We start from the raw sequence: 15,238 nt of genomic DNA on the forward strand, positions 1-15,238 counted from the left end.
GCTTGTTTTTCTTTGCTCCAGATTATAGCATCTGCAGTCTCTTGTGTCTCCTAGGACTAAAGCCCTCATACGTGCCTTTGTTACTCTTTGAGTACTCCAGTATTCTTTGATCAGCCTTCCATTCACAACCTCCATCAGCTTTATTTCATCCAAACATACTCTGTCATCAAGTCTTCCTTATTGGCCTTTATTGGTTCATGAAATCTAAAGTCTCAATTTAATTGTTTTGTCCATGTTTTTATGTTCTCTGCTGGCCTCTCCTTTCTGGAATATTTTTCAGCAATATAATCCTCATAACCCTTTACATTCACAGTTCCCTATCCCCTCATGCCAACCCCCCAGCTCCAGGCTCTGGTCACCTTCTGTGGAATTCTTTCCTAAATCCTTCACCCTCTCTCCTTCTCTCTCATTTTTAAACACTTTCTTTGAGATCTACTTCTCCAAATGGCAAAATTGTCACATGCCTGTAATCAAATAAAAAATAATTTCAGAGTTTTGATTCTCTCATGTACACATGTTGCTTTCAGAAGCAGAATAACACCAGGGATAAACTTATTAAATAGTGAATGAAGATATGAAAAGTATCAGCAGCTTGTTCTAGCTTTCAAAGTAAATACTGCATGAGGTAGAATTGTTACAGCATGGAAGGAAGCTAGTAAGACCATCAAGTCCCTGCTAGGTTTCTGCCCTGATTGGTGTCTTTAGTTCAGAAATTAAAATATTGGTCTTGAGACCAGAATAATCATGGAGCTGACCTTGTGGTTTGAAAAGAACTGATTTATTGCACTACCTAAGAACAAAGAGATCATGCCAGCTGGCAATGAAACATGAACTCATTGGAAGATGAGTTGCTGGTAGTTAAATTTGAACTGCACATTTGGGGAATCTGATCATGTAACAGTCATTCATGCCTTCCCTGATGTATACCAGGATAAAACTGTATACTTGGACTTTTTAAATGTTGATTAAATATTGAATCGTGGCAAATTTGTCAAGCTGAGTTGGTACTCTTACACATAGACAGCTGAAAATGTTTTGACTATTTTTCTGAATTGATAAAATCTAGAATATTGGGAAATTGGCAAATTGGATTAATTGTTGATGGGAGTTTCAGTGAATGGTGGGCAGTCTGCAATGGGGTTCTGTAGAGCCCACTTCTTGCATTTCATCATAAGTAAATGATTTGTATTCATGTGTGTGGGCCGTGGTTAAGAGGTATGTCTATGACGAAGCCATAGTGGAATACAATATGAAAGCAGGCCCTTCAGCCCAACTCATCCATGCTGACCATGGTGCCCACCAAGCTAGTCTCATTTGCCCACATTTGCCCATATCCCTCTAAACCCCCCCCCCATCCATGTACATATCTGAATGTTTTTTGAATGTTGTTATTGTACCATGACACTAGAATGAACAGTGTGATCTTTGGTGAGGAAGAAGGTTCTAGAATATAGGAAGAGAATTAGGGACAGTTAGGTAGGTGCAAAAATGGCAAATGGAATTCATAACAAAGTACATTTGGAGAGGACAAATGAGACAAGCAAATGATAAGAGTACTAAGTGTAAAGGAACAGAGGAAATATAGATACCTGAAGGTAGGAGGATAAGCTGGTAGAGCTGCTGCCTCACAGCACCAGAGACCCGGGTTCAATCCTGACAATGGATGTGTTGTGAAACAAGTTCGAGGTCTCAAAGGACACAGCCTTAGAGTTAAATGATTTATTTACAAAGACAAATGCGGGATAAAGGTAACAGGGCGACAGACCCACACAAGCACACCGGTGATAGCGAGCGTGGGAAAATCGCAACAAGGGTAAAATACACACACACACACACACACACACACACACACACACACACACACACACACACACACACACACACACACAAAACGAACTGGGTACAAGCAATCAAGGAAAAGCAATATGCTACCCGCCACCCCTTGACTCAGTGCAGGCATGGATCCACGCCACCAGGAATACTAACTTAAGATACTTCTAACCCTGTCGAAGTGCACAGCTTACTAGTTGTCTCTCCAGTGTCATTTCACGATTCATCCGAGGCAACAAAGAGACCCGACCCAGCACACGGGGCACCCTTTATAGTGCTGGAGGGCTGGGGGTGTGGTCCAGCCCAGGTAGTTCAAAAGGGCCAATGGCCCAGTGCCAGCACCGGAGACCAATGGCCCAAGGCCAGGTACAAAGGTGCTTAAAGGGGCCAATGGTCAGGTGTGCACTGATGGGTGGGGTGGACCAAGCCTTGATTGACAGTGGTGTGTCTTTCCACCAGGTACTGGGAAGTGCTGTCACATGACAGCCCCGGCCCTCCACAATACAGGATGCTGTCTGTGTGGAGTTTGCACATTCTCCCTGTGACCACATAGGCTTCTCCCAGCTGCTCTAGTTTCTTCCCACATCCCAAAGATGTACTGATTGGTAGGTTAATTGGCTACAGTAAATTGTTCTTAGTGTGTAGGTCAGTGGCAAATCTGAGCAAAGTTGATGGTAATGTAGGGAGGATTTAAAAATGGGTTTAATGTAGGATTAGTGCAGTCTAAGACTCTATCACTCTAAGTGATTAAAATCGCAATGTGTTTCTCACCTTTATTTACTGAGGTGTAGATTGCTAGAACTGCATAGGTCGTAAATTGAACTACAGATCTGTGCATGGTTCATGCCACAGGAAGGATGTGTGAGCAAAAATGAGAATGCAGAGAGTATTTATAGGGACCTTGTCAGAGTTGGAAAGTTATTGTTATGAGAAATGACTGACTAAACTGAAGTTGTTTTAGAACATAGAACGCTACAGCACAGGAACAGGCACTTCGTCTGGCGATGTCTGTGCTGACCGTGATGCCAATTTAAACTAATCCAATCTGCCTGCACATGGTCCATATATCTCTATCCCGTCTGTTCATGTGCCTCTCTAAATGCCTCTTAAATGTTGCTACTGTATCTGCTTCCACCACCTCCACTGGCAGCGCCTTCCAGGCACCTACCACTCTGTGTGTAAAAATACTTGCCTCATAAATCTCCTTTAATCTTTACACTCTAATATTAAAGCTATGCCCTCTAGTATTTGACATTTCCACCCTGCGAAAAAGATTATTTACCCTATCAATGCCTCTGATCTTTTTATATACTTCTGTCAGGTCACCCCTCAGTGTCCGACACTCTAGAGAAAACAATCCAAGTTTGTCCAACCTCTCCTTATAGGTAATACTGTCTTATCCAGGCAACAACCTGGTGAACTCTTCAATGTCCCCTCCAAAGCCTCCACATTACCATAATGTGGTGGTCAGAACTATACACAATCTTCCATATGTAGCCTAACCAAAGTTCTATACAGCAGCGATGTAACTTGCCAACTTTATACTTAATGCACCAAATTGATAAAGGAAAGGACACTGTATGCCTTCTTTACCACCCAATCCACACATGTTGCCATTTTCAAGGAGCTAAGGACTTGCACCTCAAGATCCAGTAGACCAAAAAGAGAAATTATTGAGGTATATAAAATTGTGAGAGCATAGTCAGGGCAAATAAGAAGGACCAGACACAAAAAAATAAACTGCCGGAGGAACTCAGTGGGTCACCAGCCTCTGCAGAGACAGAGGGATGGTCAATGTTTTGGATCAAGATGGAGGTAAGAGAGCAGGGGCAGTTGCAATTTAAGTCAGGGAGAACATCACAGCAGAACTTATAGAGGATACTCCTGGGGGAGCATCCAGTGAAGCTATGTGGGTAGAACAGAGAAATAAGAAGGGAGTGAGCACTTTGATGGGATTGTACTATAAGCACCCCAGCAGTCAGCGGGAATTAGAGGAGCAAATATGTTGGGAGATCACATGTAGCTGTGGGAATAATAGAATTGATTTCAACTTCCATAATATTGACTGGGACTGCCATAGTGCTAAAGGATTAGGTGGGACAGAATTTGTTAACCTGTCCAGGGTAGTTTTGTCGAGCAATGTGTAGATGACCCTACTTGAGAGGGGTCAGTTCAGGACCTCTTATTGGGAAATGTGGTTGGGCAAGTGACTGAAATATCAGTGGGAGAGCATTTTGTGTCCAGTGACCATAATTCTATTAGTTTTAAAATAGTTATGGAAAAAGATAGGACCGATCTACAAGTTAAACTCCTAAATTGGGGCAAGGTTAATTTTAATGGCATCAGACAGGAATTTGCAAAGATTGACTGGAAGAGACGTCTGGCAAATGGGAAGCTTTTAAAAGTGAAATAGGGAGAGTTCAGGGCGAACACATTCCTGTTAGAGTGAAGGCCAAGGTAAGCAGGATTTGGGAACCCTGGCTACTGAGGGACGTTGAGGCTTTGGTGAGGGAAAAGGAGGCATATGTCAGATATAGGCAGCTGGGATCAAGCAAATCCCTTGAGGAGTATAAGGAATGTAGGAGTACACATAGGAAGGAAATTAGGAGGGCAAAAGGGGTACATGAGGCACCGTTGGCCGATAAGGTAAAAGAGAGTCCTAAGAGATTCTCTAAGTATATTAAGAGCAATAGGGTAACTAGGGAGAGAATAGGAAATGTGGTTGTCTATGTGGAGCCATGGGAGGTGGGTGAGGTCTTAAATGAAAACTTCTCATCTGTATTTACCATGGAGAAGATCATAGAAGTTAGGGAATTCATAGAAGAGAACAGTGATGTCCTGAAACATACGACATTATGAAAGAGGAGGCATTGTTGGTCTTGAAGATCTACCTCCATTTGAAAAGGCATGAAATCATGTTTCACAAATTTGAGTTTTTTGAAGAGGTGAGCAAGAGGATTGATGAGGGCAGGACTTTAGATGTTGTTGACATGGATCTACGTGTCCTGCATGGTAGGCAGGTCCAGAAGGTTAGATCACATGCGATCCAGGGTGAGCTAGCTAATTGGATACAAAATTGGCTTGGTGATAGGAGTCAGAGGGTGGTAGTGGATGTTTTACCAAATAGGAGGCCTGTGACCAGCAGTGTGCTGCAGGGATCGGTGACGTCATTTGTAATGTATATTAATGATTTTGATGAGAATCAAGGTGGCATGATTAGTAAGTTTGCAAATGGTACTGCAGTGGCAGTGAAAAAGGTTGTCTGAGGTTACAACAAGATCTAGATCAACTGGGGATGTGGGCAAAGTAATGGAAGATGGAATTTAACTCAGACAAGTGTGAAGTGATGCAGGTTGGGAGGTTAAACCAGGGAAGAACATAGACAGGGAATGGCAGGGACCTGGGGAGTGTTGTAGAACAGAAAGACAAGTACCTAATTCCCTGAAGCTGGCAACACAGGTAGAGAAGGAGGTGAATAAGGTGCATGCCATGCTTCCCTTCATCGGACAGCGCACTAAGTACAAAAGTTAGGATGTCATGTTGCAGCTACACAAGATGTTAGTGAGATGACATCTCTAAAACTGTGTGCAGTTCTGATCATCACATTATAGGAAGGGTGTGATTAAGCTAGAGTGGCTGTAGTAAAGATTCACAAAGATGTTGCTGGGACTGGAGGGCTTGAGTTATAAGGAGAGACTGGATAGGCTGGGACAGTTTTTCCCTGGAGTGAAGGAAGCTGAGGGGTGACCTTATAGAGGTTTATAAAATCATGAGGGGCATGGATAGGGTTTATGGTCTCAGACTTTTTCCCAGGTTAGGTGAGACCAAAACTAGATGGCATAGATTTAAGGTGAGAGGGTAGAGATTTAAACAGGATCCGAGGAACAACTTTTTCACACAGATATTGGGAGTATATAGAACAAACTGCCAGGGGAAGTGTTAGAGGCAGGTACATTTGTAACATTTTGAAAGATATTTGGACAGGTTGATGGACAGGAAAATTTAGAGGGATATAGGCCAAATGTAGGCAATTGGGACTAGTTCAGGAAGACGCCTTGGTCAGCATGGATGAGTTCAGCCAAAGGGCATTTTTCCATGCTGTATATTTTAAGCTGAACCCTCTCTCAGGAATTTTTCTTAAACAGATCTCTCTTTTAATGGTGTTGCCAATTAATATCTAAAGTATTTTCTTTCTTGCATGATGAACTAAAAATAAACTGGTGGAAGAACACATTGGGTCAAGCTTCATATGTGGAGACAAAGGGATGGTCAATGTTTTGGTTCCAGACCCTGCATTAGTACTGAGAATGTCGAGACTGGTAGGTGATGGGTGGAATCGGATAAGATGGGCAAATGAAAACAGGTGGGGAAGGAGACAGGAAAGGTGGTTCCACCTATCACCCACCAGCCTCTGTCTCAACACTCCCCAGCCCCACTTAATTCCATCTGCCCATCAACCCCCTCCTTATCAGGTTCCACATCAACAGCAGTCTCTCCTTCACCCCTCCCTTTCACTTCTATATACTGGCCAGCTTCACTCTACACTCCCAGTCCTGATTCAGAGTTTCAACTCAAAACGTTGACTATCCTGCACAAATGCTTCTCAACCCATTGAGATCTTCCAGCAATTTATTTTTTGCTCCAGCTTCCAGCATCTGCAGTCTCTTGTGTTTCTAATGATTAACTAACCCTTTTACTCATAAATCATGAAAAATCACATATATTCCTATTTCTATTATTCTGGTCCTTACGAGATTTAGACTCTCTCTCTCAGCGCAGATTACCTGAATAGGCTACAGAATAGTATGGTTTCTTGGCTTATAGAGAGGTGATAGCTGCAGTAAATATCACAACCCAGTTGTATAAATGGACATAGGACCCATAACAGATGGAATAGTGTGAATAACAAGCAGCAGGGCAGCTCAGTCTTGATGGCCTACGTTACTCATCATTTTCATGGTCATCTCAAGTCAAGGATGCATGGAATTCACCTTGAAAAACACAACCTACCACCAAAAGCATCCCTCCTACACCAGCCTAAATGCCCTATAATGATGGATTAGTAAGTGTTCCCCTGTAGGAACAACATTTTTGTCCAATATAAAAATTCAGCTTTGCGATTTACAAATTTTTGCAAGAAAGATGACTAAGATCCTGTAATCAAATAACTTTTGATTACAGGATCTTAATCATCATAAATAAGGCATGCTGGGCATTGAGTATAAAAGTTGGGAGGTCATGGTGCGGTTGTACAGGATGCTGTGAGGCCGCATTTGGAGTATTGCATATAGATTTGATCACCCTGTTATAGGAAAGATGTTATTAAACTGGAAAGAGTGTAGCAAAGATTTACAAGGATGTTGCTAGGATTCGATGAACTGAGTCATAGGGAGAGGTTGGACAGTCTAGGACTTTATTCCTTGGAGCATAGAAGACTGAGAGGTGATATGGAGGTATATCAAATCATGAGGGGCATAGATAGGTGAATGCACTCAGTCTTTATTCTAGGGTTGGGGAATCAGGAACTAGAGGGCATAGGTTTAAGGTGAGAGGGAAAAGATATGATAGGAACTTGAGGGGCAAATTTTTTACACAAAGGGTGGTATGCATGCAGAATGAGCTGCCAAAGGAAGTTGTTGAGGTAGGTACAATAACAACTTTTAAAGGACAGTTGGACAGATACAGGGATAAGAAAGTTTTATAAGGTTATGGGGCAAATGCTGGCAAATGGGACTAGCTTGGATGGGGCATCTTGGTCGGCATAGACCAGTTGGACTGAAGGGCCTGTTTCCATGCTTTATAACTCCATGAACTCTATAAACTTTCTAGAAATTGTTTGTTTCCCTCCTACATATAATATTAATACTCTTACCATAATTTCAAAGATACTGAAACTCTTCCACTCACAGACCCCCTACTTAGCTGATAGTTGCTGTGTATGGATGTTCCTGATAAAATCAGTTTGGGCCAGATGTACTTCCTTGAGTAAAATATGAACTGCTAGAGCAACTGAGTGGGTCAGGCAGCATTTTGAAGAGGAAACTGGAGAGTCGATGTTTGGGGTTAAGACCCTTCATCTGGACAAAGAGTAGAGGGGAGCTAGAGGTGAGAGGAAGGGAGGGCTGAAGCAAGAGCTGGCAGGTGATCCTGGTGAGGAGGGGTGATTGGCAGATAGAGTCAGATGAGGAAGGGAAGGGTGGTATTAGTGAGAGAGGCTGGGAGGTGTGAGGAGGAAGCAATGGAGGGCTGCAGATGATGGAATCTGATAAGAAATGAAGGTGAAGAGGAACCAAATAAGGGAGGTGGGGTGGGCAAATAGGAACAGTGGGGGGAAGGGATGCAGTGGGAGGAATGTGTGGATGATGGGCAGATGGAGTAGGTGGGGGAAGGGGGAAGAAACTGGGAGATCTGGGGCAGGGAGGGGGGGGTTAGAGAGACTTGAAGTACCTGAGCAGTTTGACGATTCCTCCAATTACTGTTCAATTGATTAAACTAGTTTGGCAGGTGGATGGGAACCAGAGCACCAGGTCAGAACATGGAGGGATTGAGAGGAAGGTAGATGACATAACCAATAATGCTGTAAGGAAGGACAGGCAGGAGCAATGTAATAGACACAGTGGGACGGATGGGTTGAAGTGTGGTTATATTAATGCTGGGAGTATTAAGGGTAAGAGTGATGAACTTAGAGCATGGATCAGTACATGGAAATATGATGCTGTGGCCATTACAGAGGCTTGGTTCAGAGAGGGACAAGACGGGATGTTTAATGTTCCAGGGTTTCCATGTTTTAGAAAAGATAGAGAAGGAGGTAAACGAGGGGGTGGGAGTGGGGTAGTTACACTATTAATCAGGGGCAATATCACAGCTGCAGTCAGAGGGGACATAATGGAGGGCTGGGTAGATCTCAAAGATAAGAAAGGTGCAATCACAGTGATGGGATTATACTACAGACCCCAATAGCCACCGGGACATTGAGGAATAGATATGCAGGAAGATTAGGGAAAGGTACAAAAACAACATGGTTGTTGTCATGGGTAACTTCAACTTCCCCAATATAGACTGGGACTTCCTCAGTACGAGAGGTTTAGACGGGGAGAATTTATTAGGTGCATCCAGGAGAGTTTCTTAAATCAGTAGGTAGATTCTCCAACTGGATGAGGGGCCATACTGAATGTGGTATTGGATAATGAGCTTGGCCAGGTTACTGACCTTTCAGTGGGAGAACATTTAGGAAACAGTGATCACAACTCCTTAAGTTTTAAGATAGCTATGGATAGTATAAATATGGACCTTGCAGAAGAGTATTAAATTGGGGCAGGGAAAATATGAGAGTATTAGATAGGAACTAGGGAGAGTTAATTGGGAACAGCTATTTTTGAGCAAGTTCACATTTGACACGTGGAGGGTGTATAAAAACCAGCTGCACAGAGTACAGGACCAGTATGTTCCAGTAGGAAGGAAGAACAAGGATGGCAAGGGAGGGGAACCATGGATGTTGAGAGATGTGGTGAATTTAGTCAAGAAGAAAAAGGAAGAGTATGTAAAGTTTAGGGAGCTAAAATCAAATGGAGCCCTTGAGGATAATCAAGAAGCTAGAAAAGAACTCAAGAAAGGAATAGAAGAGCCAGGAGGGGGCACGGAGTCCTTGGCAAGTAGGATTAAGGCATTCTATACATACATACATACAGGAGGATAACTAGGAAGTGGATAGAACCACTCAAGGATAAAGGAGGGAACATGTGCTTGGAGGCGTACGATATGGGCGATATATCCTCAATAAGCACTTTGTGTCGGTATTTACCAAGGAGAAGGATGTGGAGGATAGTGAGATCAGTGTGGAGCATGCTAATATGCCAGGCCATTTTGAAATAAAGAAAGAGGTAGTGTTCAGTCTCCTGAAGGATGTTAAGGTGAATAAGTCCCCAGGACCTGATACAACAGGTTATTGAGAGAGGCAGGAGATGAGATTGATGGGGCTTGACCAAGATCTTTGTGTCCTCTCAAGCCACAGGTGAGGTCCCGGAGGACTGGCAGTAGCTAATATTGTTCCGTTGTTCAAGAAGGAAAATAGGCATATTCCTGGAAACTATAGATGGGTGAGTCTCACATCAGTGGTAAGGAAGCTGTTGGAGAGGATTCTTAGAGATAGGATTTATGACATTTGGAAAACCATGGCCTAATTAGGGACAGTCGGCATGGCTTTGTGCGGGGCAAGTCGTGTCTTACTAACTTAATTGAGTTTTTCAAGGAAATGACAAAGGTGATAGACGAAGGTAGAGCTGTGGATGTTGTCTACATGGATTTTAGTAAGGTGTTTGACAAGGCCCCTCATGGTAGTCTCATCCAGAATATTAAGATGCATGGAATCAATGGTGACTTGACCTTTTGGATTTAGAATTGGCTTGTCCATAAAAGACAGAGGGTGCTGGTCGATGGGTCTTATTTTGGCTGGAGGTCCGTGACTGTGGGGTCACACAGGGTTTCATACTGGGACCTCTGCTGTTAATGATACATATAAATGACTTGGATGAATACATGGATGGCTGGGTTAGTAAGTTCATAGATGATACAAAGATTGGTGGCATTGTGGATAGTGTAGAAGGTTGCCAAAGATACAGCAGGATATAGATGAGTTGCAGATATGGTCGGAGAAATGGCAGATGGAGTTTAATCCAGCCAAATGAGGGGTTGCACTTTGGGAGATCAAACGTAAAGGGACTGTACACAGTTAATGGCAAGACCCTTAACTGTGTTGATTTTCAGAGGGAACTTGGGGTCCAAGTCCATAGCTCCCTGAAAGTGGCTGCACAATTTGATAGGGTAGTAAGGAAGGTGCATAACACGTTTGCCTTTATTAGTCGAGGCACTGAATTCAACAGTCAGGAAATTATGTTGTAGCTTTATAAAACTCTGATTAGGCCACATCTGGAGTATTGCATTCAGTTCTGGTCGCCCCATTATATAGGAAGGATGTGGAGGCTTTGGAAAGGGTGCAGAAGGGGTTTACCAGGATGCTACCTGGATTAGAGGGCATGTGCTATAAGGAGAGGTTGAACAAACCAGGGTTGTTTTCTCTGGGGTGGCAGAAACTGAAGGGAGACCTGATAGAAATTTATAAGATTATGATGTGCATAGATAGAGTAGACCACTGGATTCTTTTTCCCAGGGTCAAAATGTCTAATACTGGATGGTAAAGTGGGTAAATTCAAAGGAGATGTGTGGGGCAAATTTTTTTACACAGGGAGTAGTGGATGTCTGGAATGCGCTGCCAGGGGTAGTAGTGGAGGCAAATATGATAGAGGCATTTCAGAGGCTCTTAGATAGGCACATGAATATGGAGAGATATGGACATTGTGTCAGCAGATGGGACTAATTTAGTAGGCTTTTAATTACTAATTTTAATTAGTTCAGCACAACATTATCGGCTGCAGGGTCTGTTCCTGTGCTGTACTATTCTATGTTCTATTATTTGGTTCACAACTCCCACTTCAGTACTAATGTTAATACCTCCCACTCTTTATCCCCATTGTGCACTGATGTACACTTCCTCATTGGCCATCTAGGCTGTGGTCGCCTTACTGCCTAGCCACCCGTACCATGTTTCTTCACACTTACCTTGTCCCTGAGGCCGAGATTGAAGGTTCTGATATGAGCAGATTATTTTATATAATTCTGCAATGGCTAGATTTATCACTCTCTCCCACTCCACTCATCATTGTAAATTGTCCTACAGTTTTTATGAACTACTGCTTCTTGATATAATACAGTAAGGTTTCTAGTAATTTTCCTCAGCTGTATTCTTCAGGAGTATTTTGTAACCATTTGGGAATCGGGAGGATGATTCCATATCTTGCCTATCACTATTCTAATTAATTCACCCCATTACCACGTGCTAGGTATTAAACTTGCTCTCCCAGGATTAAATAAAGTGTCGTGTTCTCTCTTTATCTCTGGTCTTTCTAATGTATTATTTAAGAATTTGTTTGTACAGCTATCCTAGATAAAGACAGTTCTGAAGTACTGAATTAATCTTCCGTGACAAAGCCTTCTCCTTTTCCATTCCAGCTAACAAAATATAATTTCCCCTTCCCCCAGGGATGTGTGGCCTGGCCTTGCATTGAGACTTTCTTTCCATAGCTGTGTTTCAAGTTAAATTAATGTTTTGTCATTCTTTTGTTCAACCTCATTATCTCATAATTGTAATTCAGTGATTCTAAATTGTGGTGTTAAAATGTTAGTAACTTATGATTTTACAGCCTGTATTCATTCACAAACTCTAGTTTCTTTCCTAATTTCCTCTTTAATTTCACCTCTGCGTCTTTTGCTTTCCACCAGGCTCAGTCAAAAACTTTCCTTTTGTGTTTTATCCTGTCTCTTTGTTCTTCAACATTCATGTGGTCTAAAACTAGGAGATCCTCCTTTTCTTTTAATAAGTATATATTTGTTTTGAAATTCTCCTATGCCCTCTTTGAAGGCTTTGACACTGATTTACCCTCAGGTGGTTGCTTCCAGTACACTGTAACAGTGGACTGGAAGCAACCACCTGAGGGTAAATTGGTGGCTGATATACCCTCTGAATCTAGCCTCCAGCAATGTAGAATTTTTAATACTGGGCTACCTTTGGTCTCTTTCCATAACTATATTACATCTAACTGAATTACAAACACTGCCTTGTATTGCATTGGCCTTTATTTAGAGTTATGTTTCATTGCTCAAACAAATGCTGCTTGAGTACTGGCACACTTTATTGTAAGGCTCCTGGACCTATAGTCAGAGGCACATTGCTCACAAGAGAGGCTAACTTACATGAGGTAGTTACAGTGTACATTAAATATCTGTTAATCTGCTAGGCTCTAAACTTTGGTGCTGAAGTAACAGATTTCCCAATAATACCACACATGCTTCATTCACTTTAATAAATTTTCCAGTGAACCCAGTAAGTTTTAAGGGAGCACAAGAAACAAGGCCCTGGAACGTTCAAAGGAAATGTGGAAAACAAGGCCCCAGTAAGTTTTAAGGAAGCACAAGATCTGGGGCTCCAGCAAGTGGATAGGGAGTGTGAGAACTGGGACCCCGGCAAGTGGATGAGGAGTGTGAGAACCAGGACCCCAGAGAGTGGGAGAACTGAGACCCTGGCGAGTGGACAAGGAGTGTGAGAACTGGGAATCAGCGAGTGGACAGGGAGTGTGAGAACTGGGACCCGGCAAGTGGATGGGGAGCATGGAAACTGGGGTTCAGGTGAGTAGATGGTTATCATGGCAAACATAACCTGGTGACCCAGATGCCAAACCCTTGGGATTTCCAAATCATCAAATAACAAATTAGATTTAGAATCAGAATCAGATCGTCATTGACATATGACGTGAAATTTGTTTTGTGACAGCAGTACAGTGCACAGACATAAAAATCTATAAATTACAGAAATAAATAATTAGTCCAAAAAAAGGAATAATGAGGTAGTTTGCAGGGGGTCATGCATCGTTCAGAAATCTGATGGTGGAGGGGAAGAAGCTGTTCCTGAATTGTTGAGGATGGGTCTTCAGGCTCCTGTACCTCCTCGCTGATGGTTATGACAAGAAGAGTGCATGTCCCAGGTGGTGAGGGTCCTTAGTGATGGATGCCGTCTTCTTGAGGCGCTGCCTCTTTAAGATGTCCTCGATGGTGGGGAGGGTTGTGCCCATGATGGTGCCAGCTGAGTCTACAACCCTCTGCAGCCCCTTGCAATCCTGTGGATTGGAGCCTCCATACAAGGCAGTGATGCAAGCAGTCAGAATGCTCCTCACTGTACATCTATAGAAATTTACAAGAGTCTTTGGTGACATACCAAATCTCCTCAAACTTCCAATGAAATAGAGCCACTAGCATGCCTTCTTCGTGATTGTATGTATGTGTCAGGCCCAGGATAGAGCTTCCAAGGTGTTGAAGCCCAGTAACTGGAAGCTGCTCACCCTTTCCACCGCTGACCCCTCAATGAGGACTGGTATGTGTTCTCCCGACTTCTCCTTCCTGAAGTCCACAATCACTTCCTTGGTCTTGCTGATGTTGAGTGTGAGGTTGTTGTTGCAACACCACTCAACCAGCCAATCTATCGCACCCCTATATGCCTCCTTGTCACCATCTGAGATTCTACCAACAACAGTGGTGTCATCTGTGAACTTATAGATGGCATTTGACCTGTGCTTAGCCACACACTCATGAGAGAGAGCAGAGCAGTGGGCTAGGCATGCATCCTTGAGGTGCACCTGTGTTGATTGTAAGTGAGGAGGAGATGTTATTACCGATCCGCACTGACTGTGGTTTCCCAATGAGGAAGCTGAGGATCCAGTTGCAGAGGGAGGTATAGAGGTCCAGGTTTTGAAGCTTGGTTATTAGTACTGAAGGAATGATGGTGTTGAACGCCAAGCAGTAATCAATAAACGGTAGCCTGATTTATGTCTTGCGGTTGTCTAAGTGCATCAAAGCTGAATGGAGTGCCAGTAAGATTGCACGTGCTGTAGATCTGTTGTGGCCATAGGTGAATTGCAGCAGGTCCAGGTCCTTACCTTGAATTATCAGGTTATTGGATTATCAGAGTATCACAGAACTGTTCATAGTCAGGGTGACATCAGTATGCTGCACATATGATTATGGCCAATGACATGGCAAGATGGCTATCACCCACTTGGAGGAGAGCTGTGAATTACGCACACTGATTCCACTCCTGTTTGGAAAGTTTTGTTACTTGAACCTTGTGTAATTGCAAATGTGATGCTTGGAACAGGTTGTCCTGAACTATCATGGAGCTTGGACCTGATCACAATGTCCTCTGGCTCGAGGAGTTGTGACTTATGTCAGCTTGATTTGCTTCACATGGCTATTTCCAGTCCACAACTTGTGCAACTTACATGAAAATATTTCATTTCAAAATAAGTCAATGTTTTGTAAAACTTGTTCACTTTGTGTTGTTGTTTTTTTTTTACAGACAGTTGAATATAATTGTCTTGCACTCTCTGCTGTGATGATCTGGACCACTTTTACTATGGGCTTTGTATACCTATTGCTGAAACTTGCAGGTGTTTTAAAGCCAGAAATTGGACAAGGTAGGAATATGGCTATTTTAAAGTTTTATGGAATTCTTACAAACTCTTGCACCAATGACCCTCATATGTTGAGGGATTTTGTGGCTACAAGTTCTAGGTAACTCTGATTGAAATCTATTTTTCATCTGAAAACTGCTTTGGTCCCTGTCAGTAGGAGCTGAGTCATCACTTGATTCATGCTGTGGAAATGTACAACTTACATAGAACACAGGGTCAGATGGAAGTGAGAGCTGGTGGAACAACACCTGCAGTGTCTACACTTACTCAGTATTAAATATAAAAAGGACTGAATTTTAAGAAATGTGCTTAACTCTTCCTAAGATCCGAAT

General features: G+C 42.8%; 1 protein-coding gene across 4 annotated transcripts in view; it reads left to right on the plus strand.

Moving 5' to 3' along the window:
• LOC127569594 (uncharacterized) overlaps positions 1–15,238 on the plus strand; it is a 113,300-nt gene that overhangs the window by 64,986 nt on the left and 33,076 nt on the right. For 3 of the 4 annotated variants that reach the window (XM_052014374.1, XM_052014370.1, XM_052014369.1), the window contains one exon: positions 14,792–14,909. In XM_052014374.1, the coding sequence (XP_051870334.1) occupies positions 14,792–14,909 (118 nt within the window). Of the gene's footprint in view, positions 1–14,791; positions 14,910–15,238 lie in introns of those variants that run through there. The other variant, XM_052014373.1, reaches the window with a different exon arrangement.

The sequence above is a fragment of the Pristis pectinata genome, chromosome 4, assembly GCF_009764475.1.
Source record: "Pristis pectinata isolate sPriPec2 chromosome 4, sPriPec2.1.pri, whole genome shotgun sequence".
Taxonomy (NCBI): Eukaryota; Metazoa; Chordata; class Chondrichthyes; order Rhinopristiformes; family Pristidae; genus Pristis; species Pristis pectinata.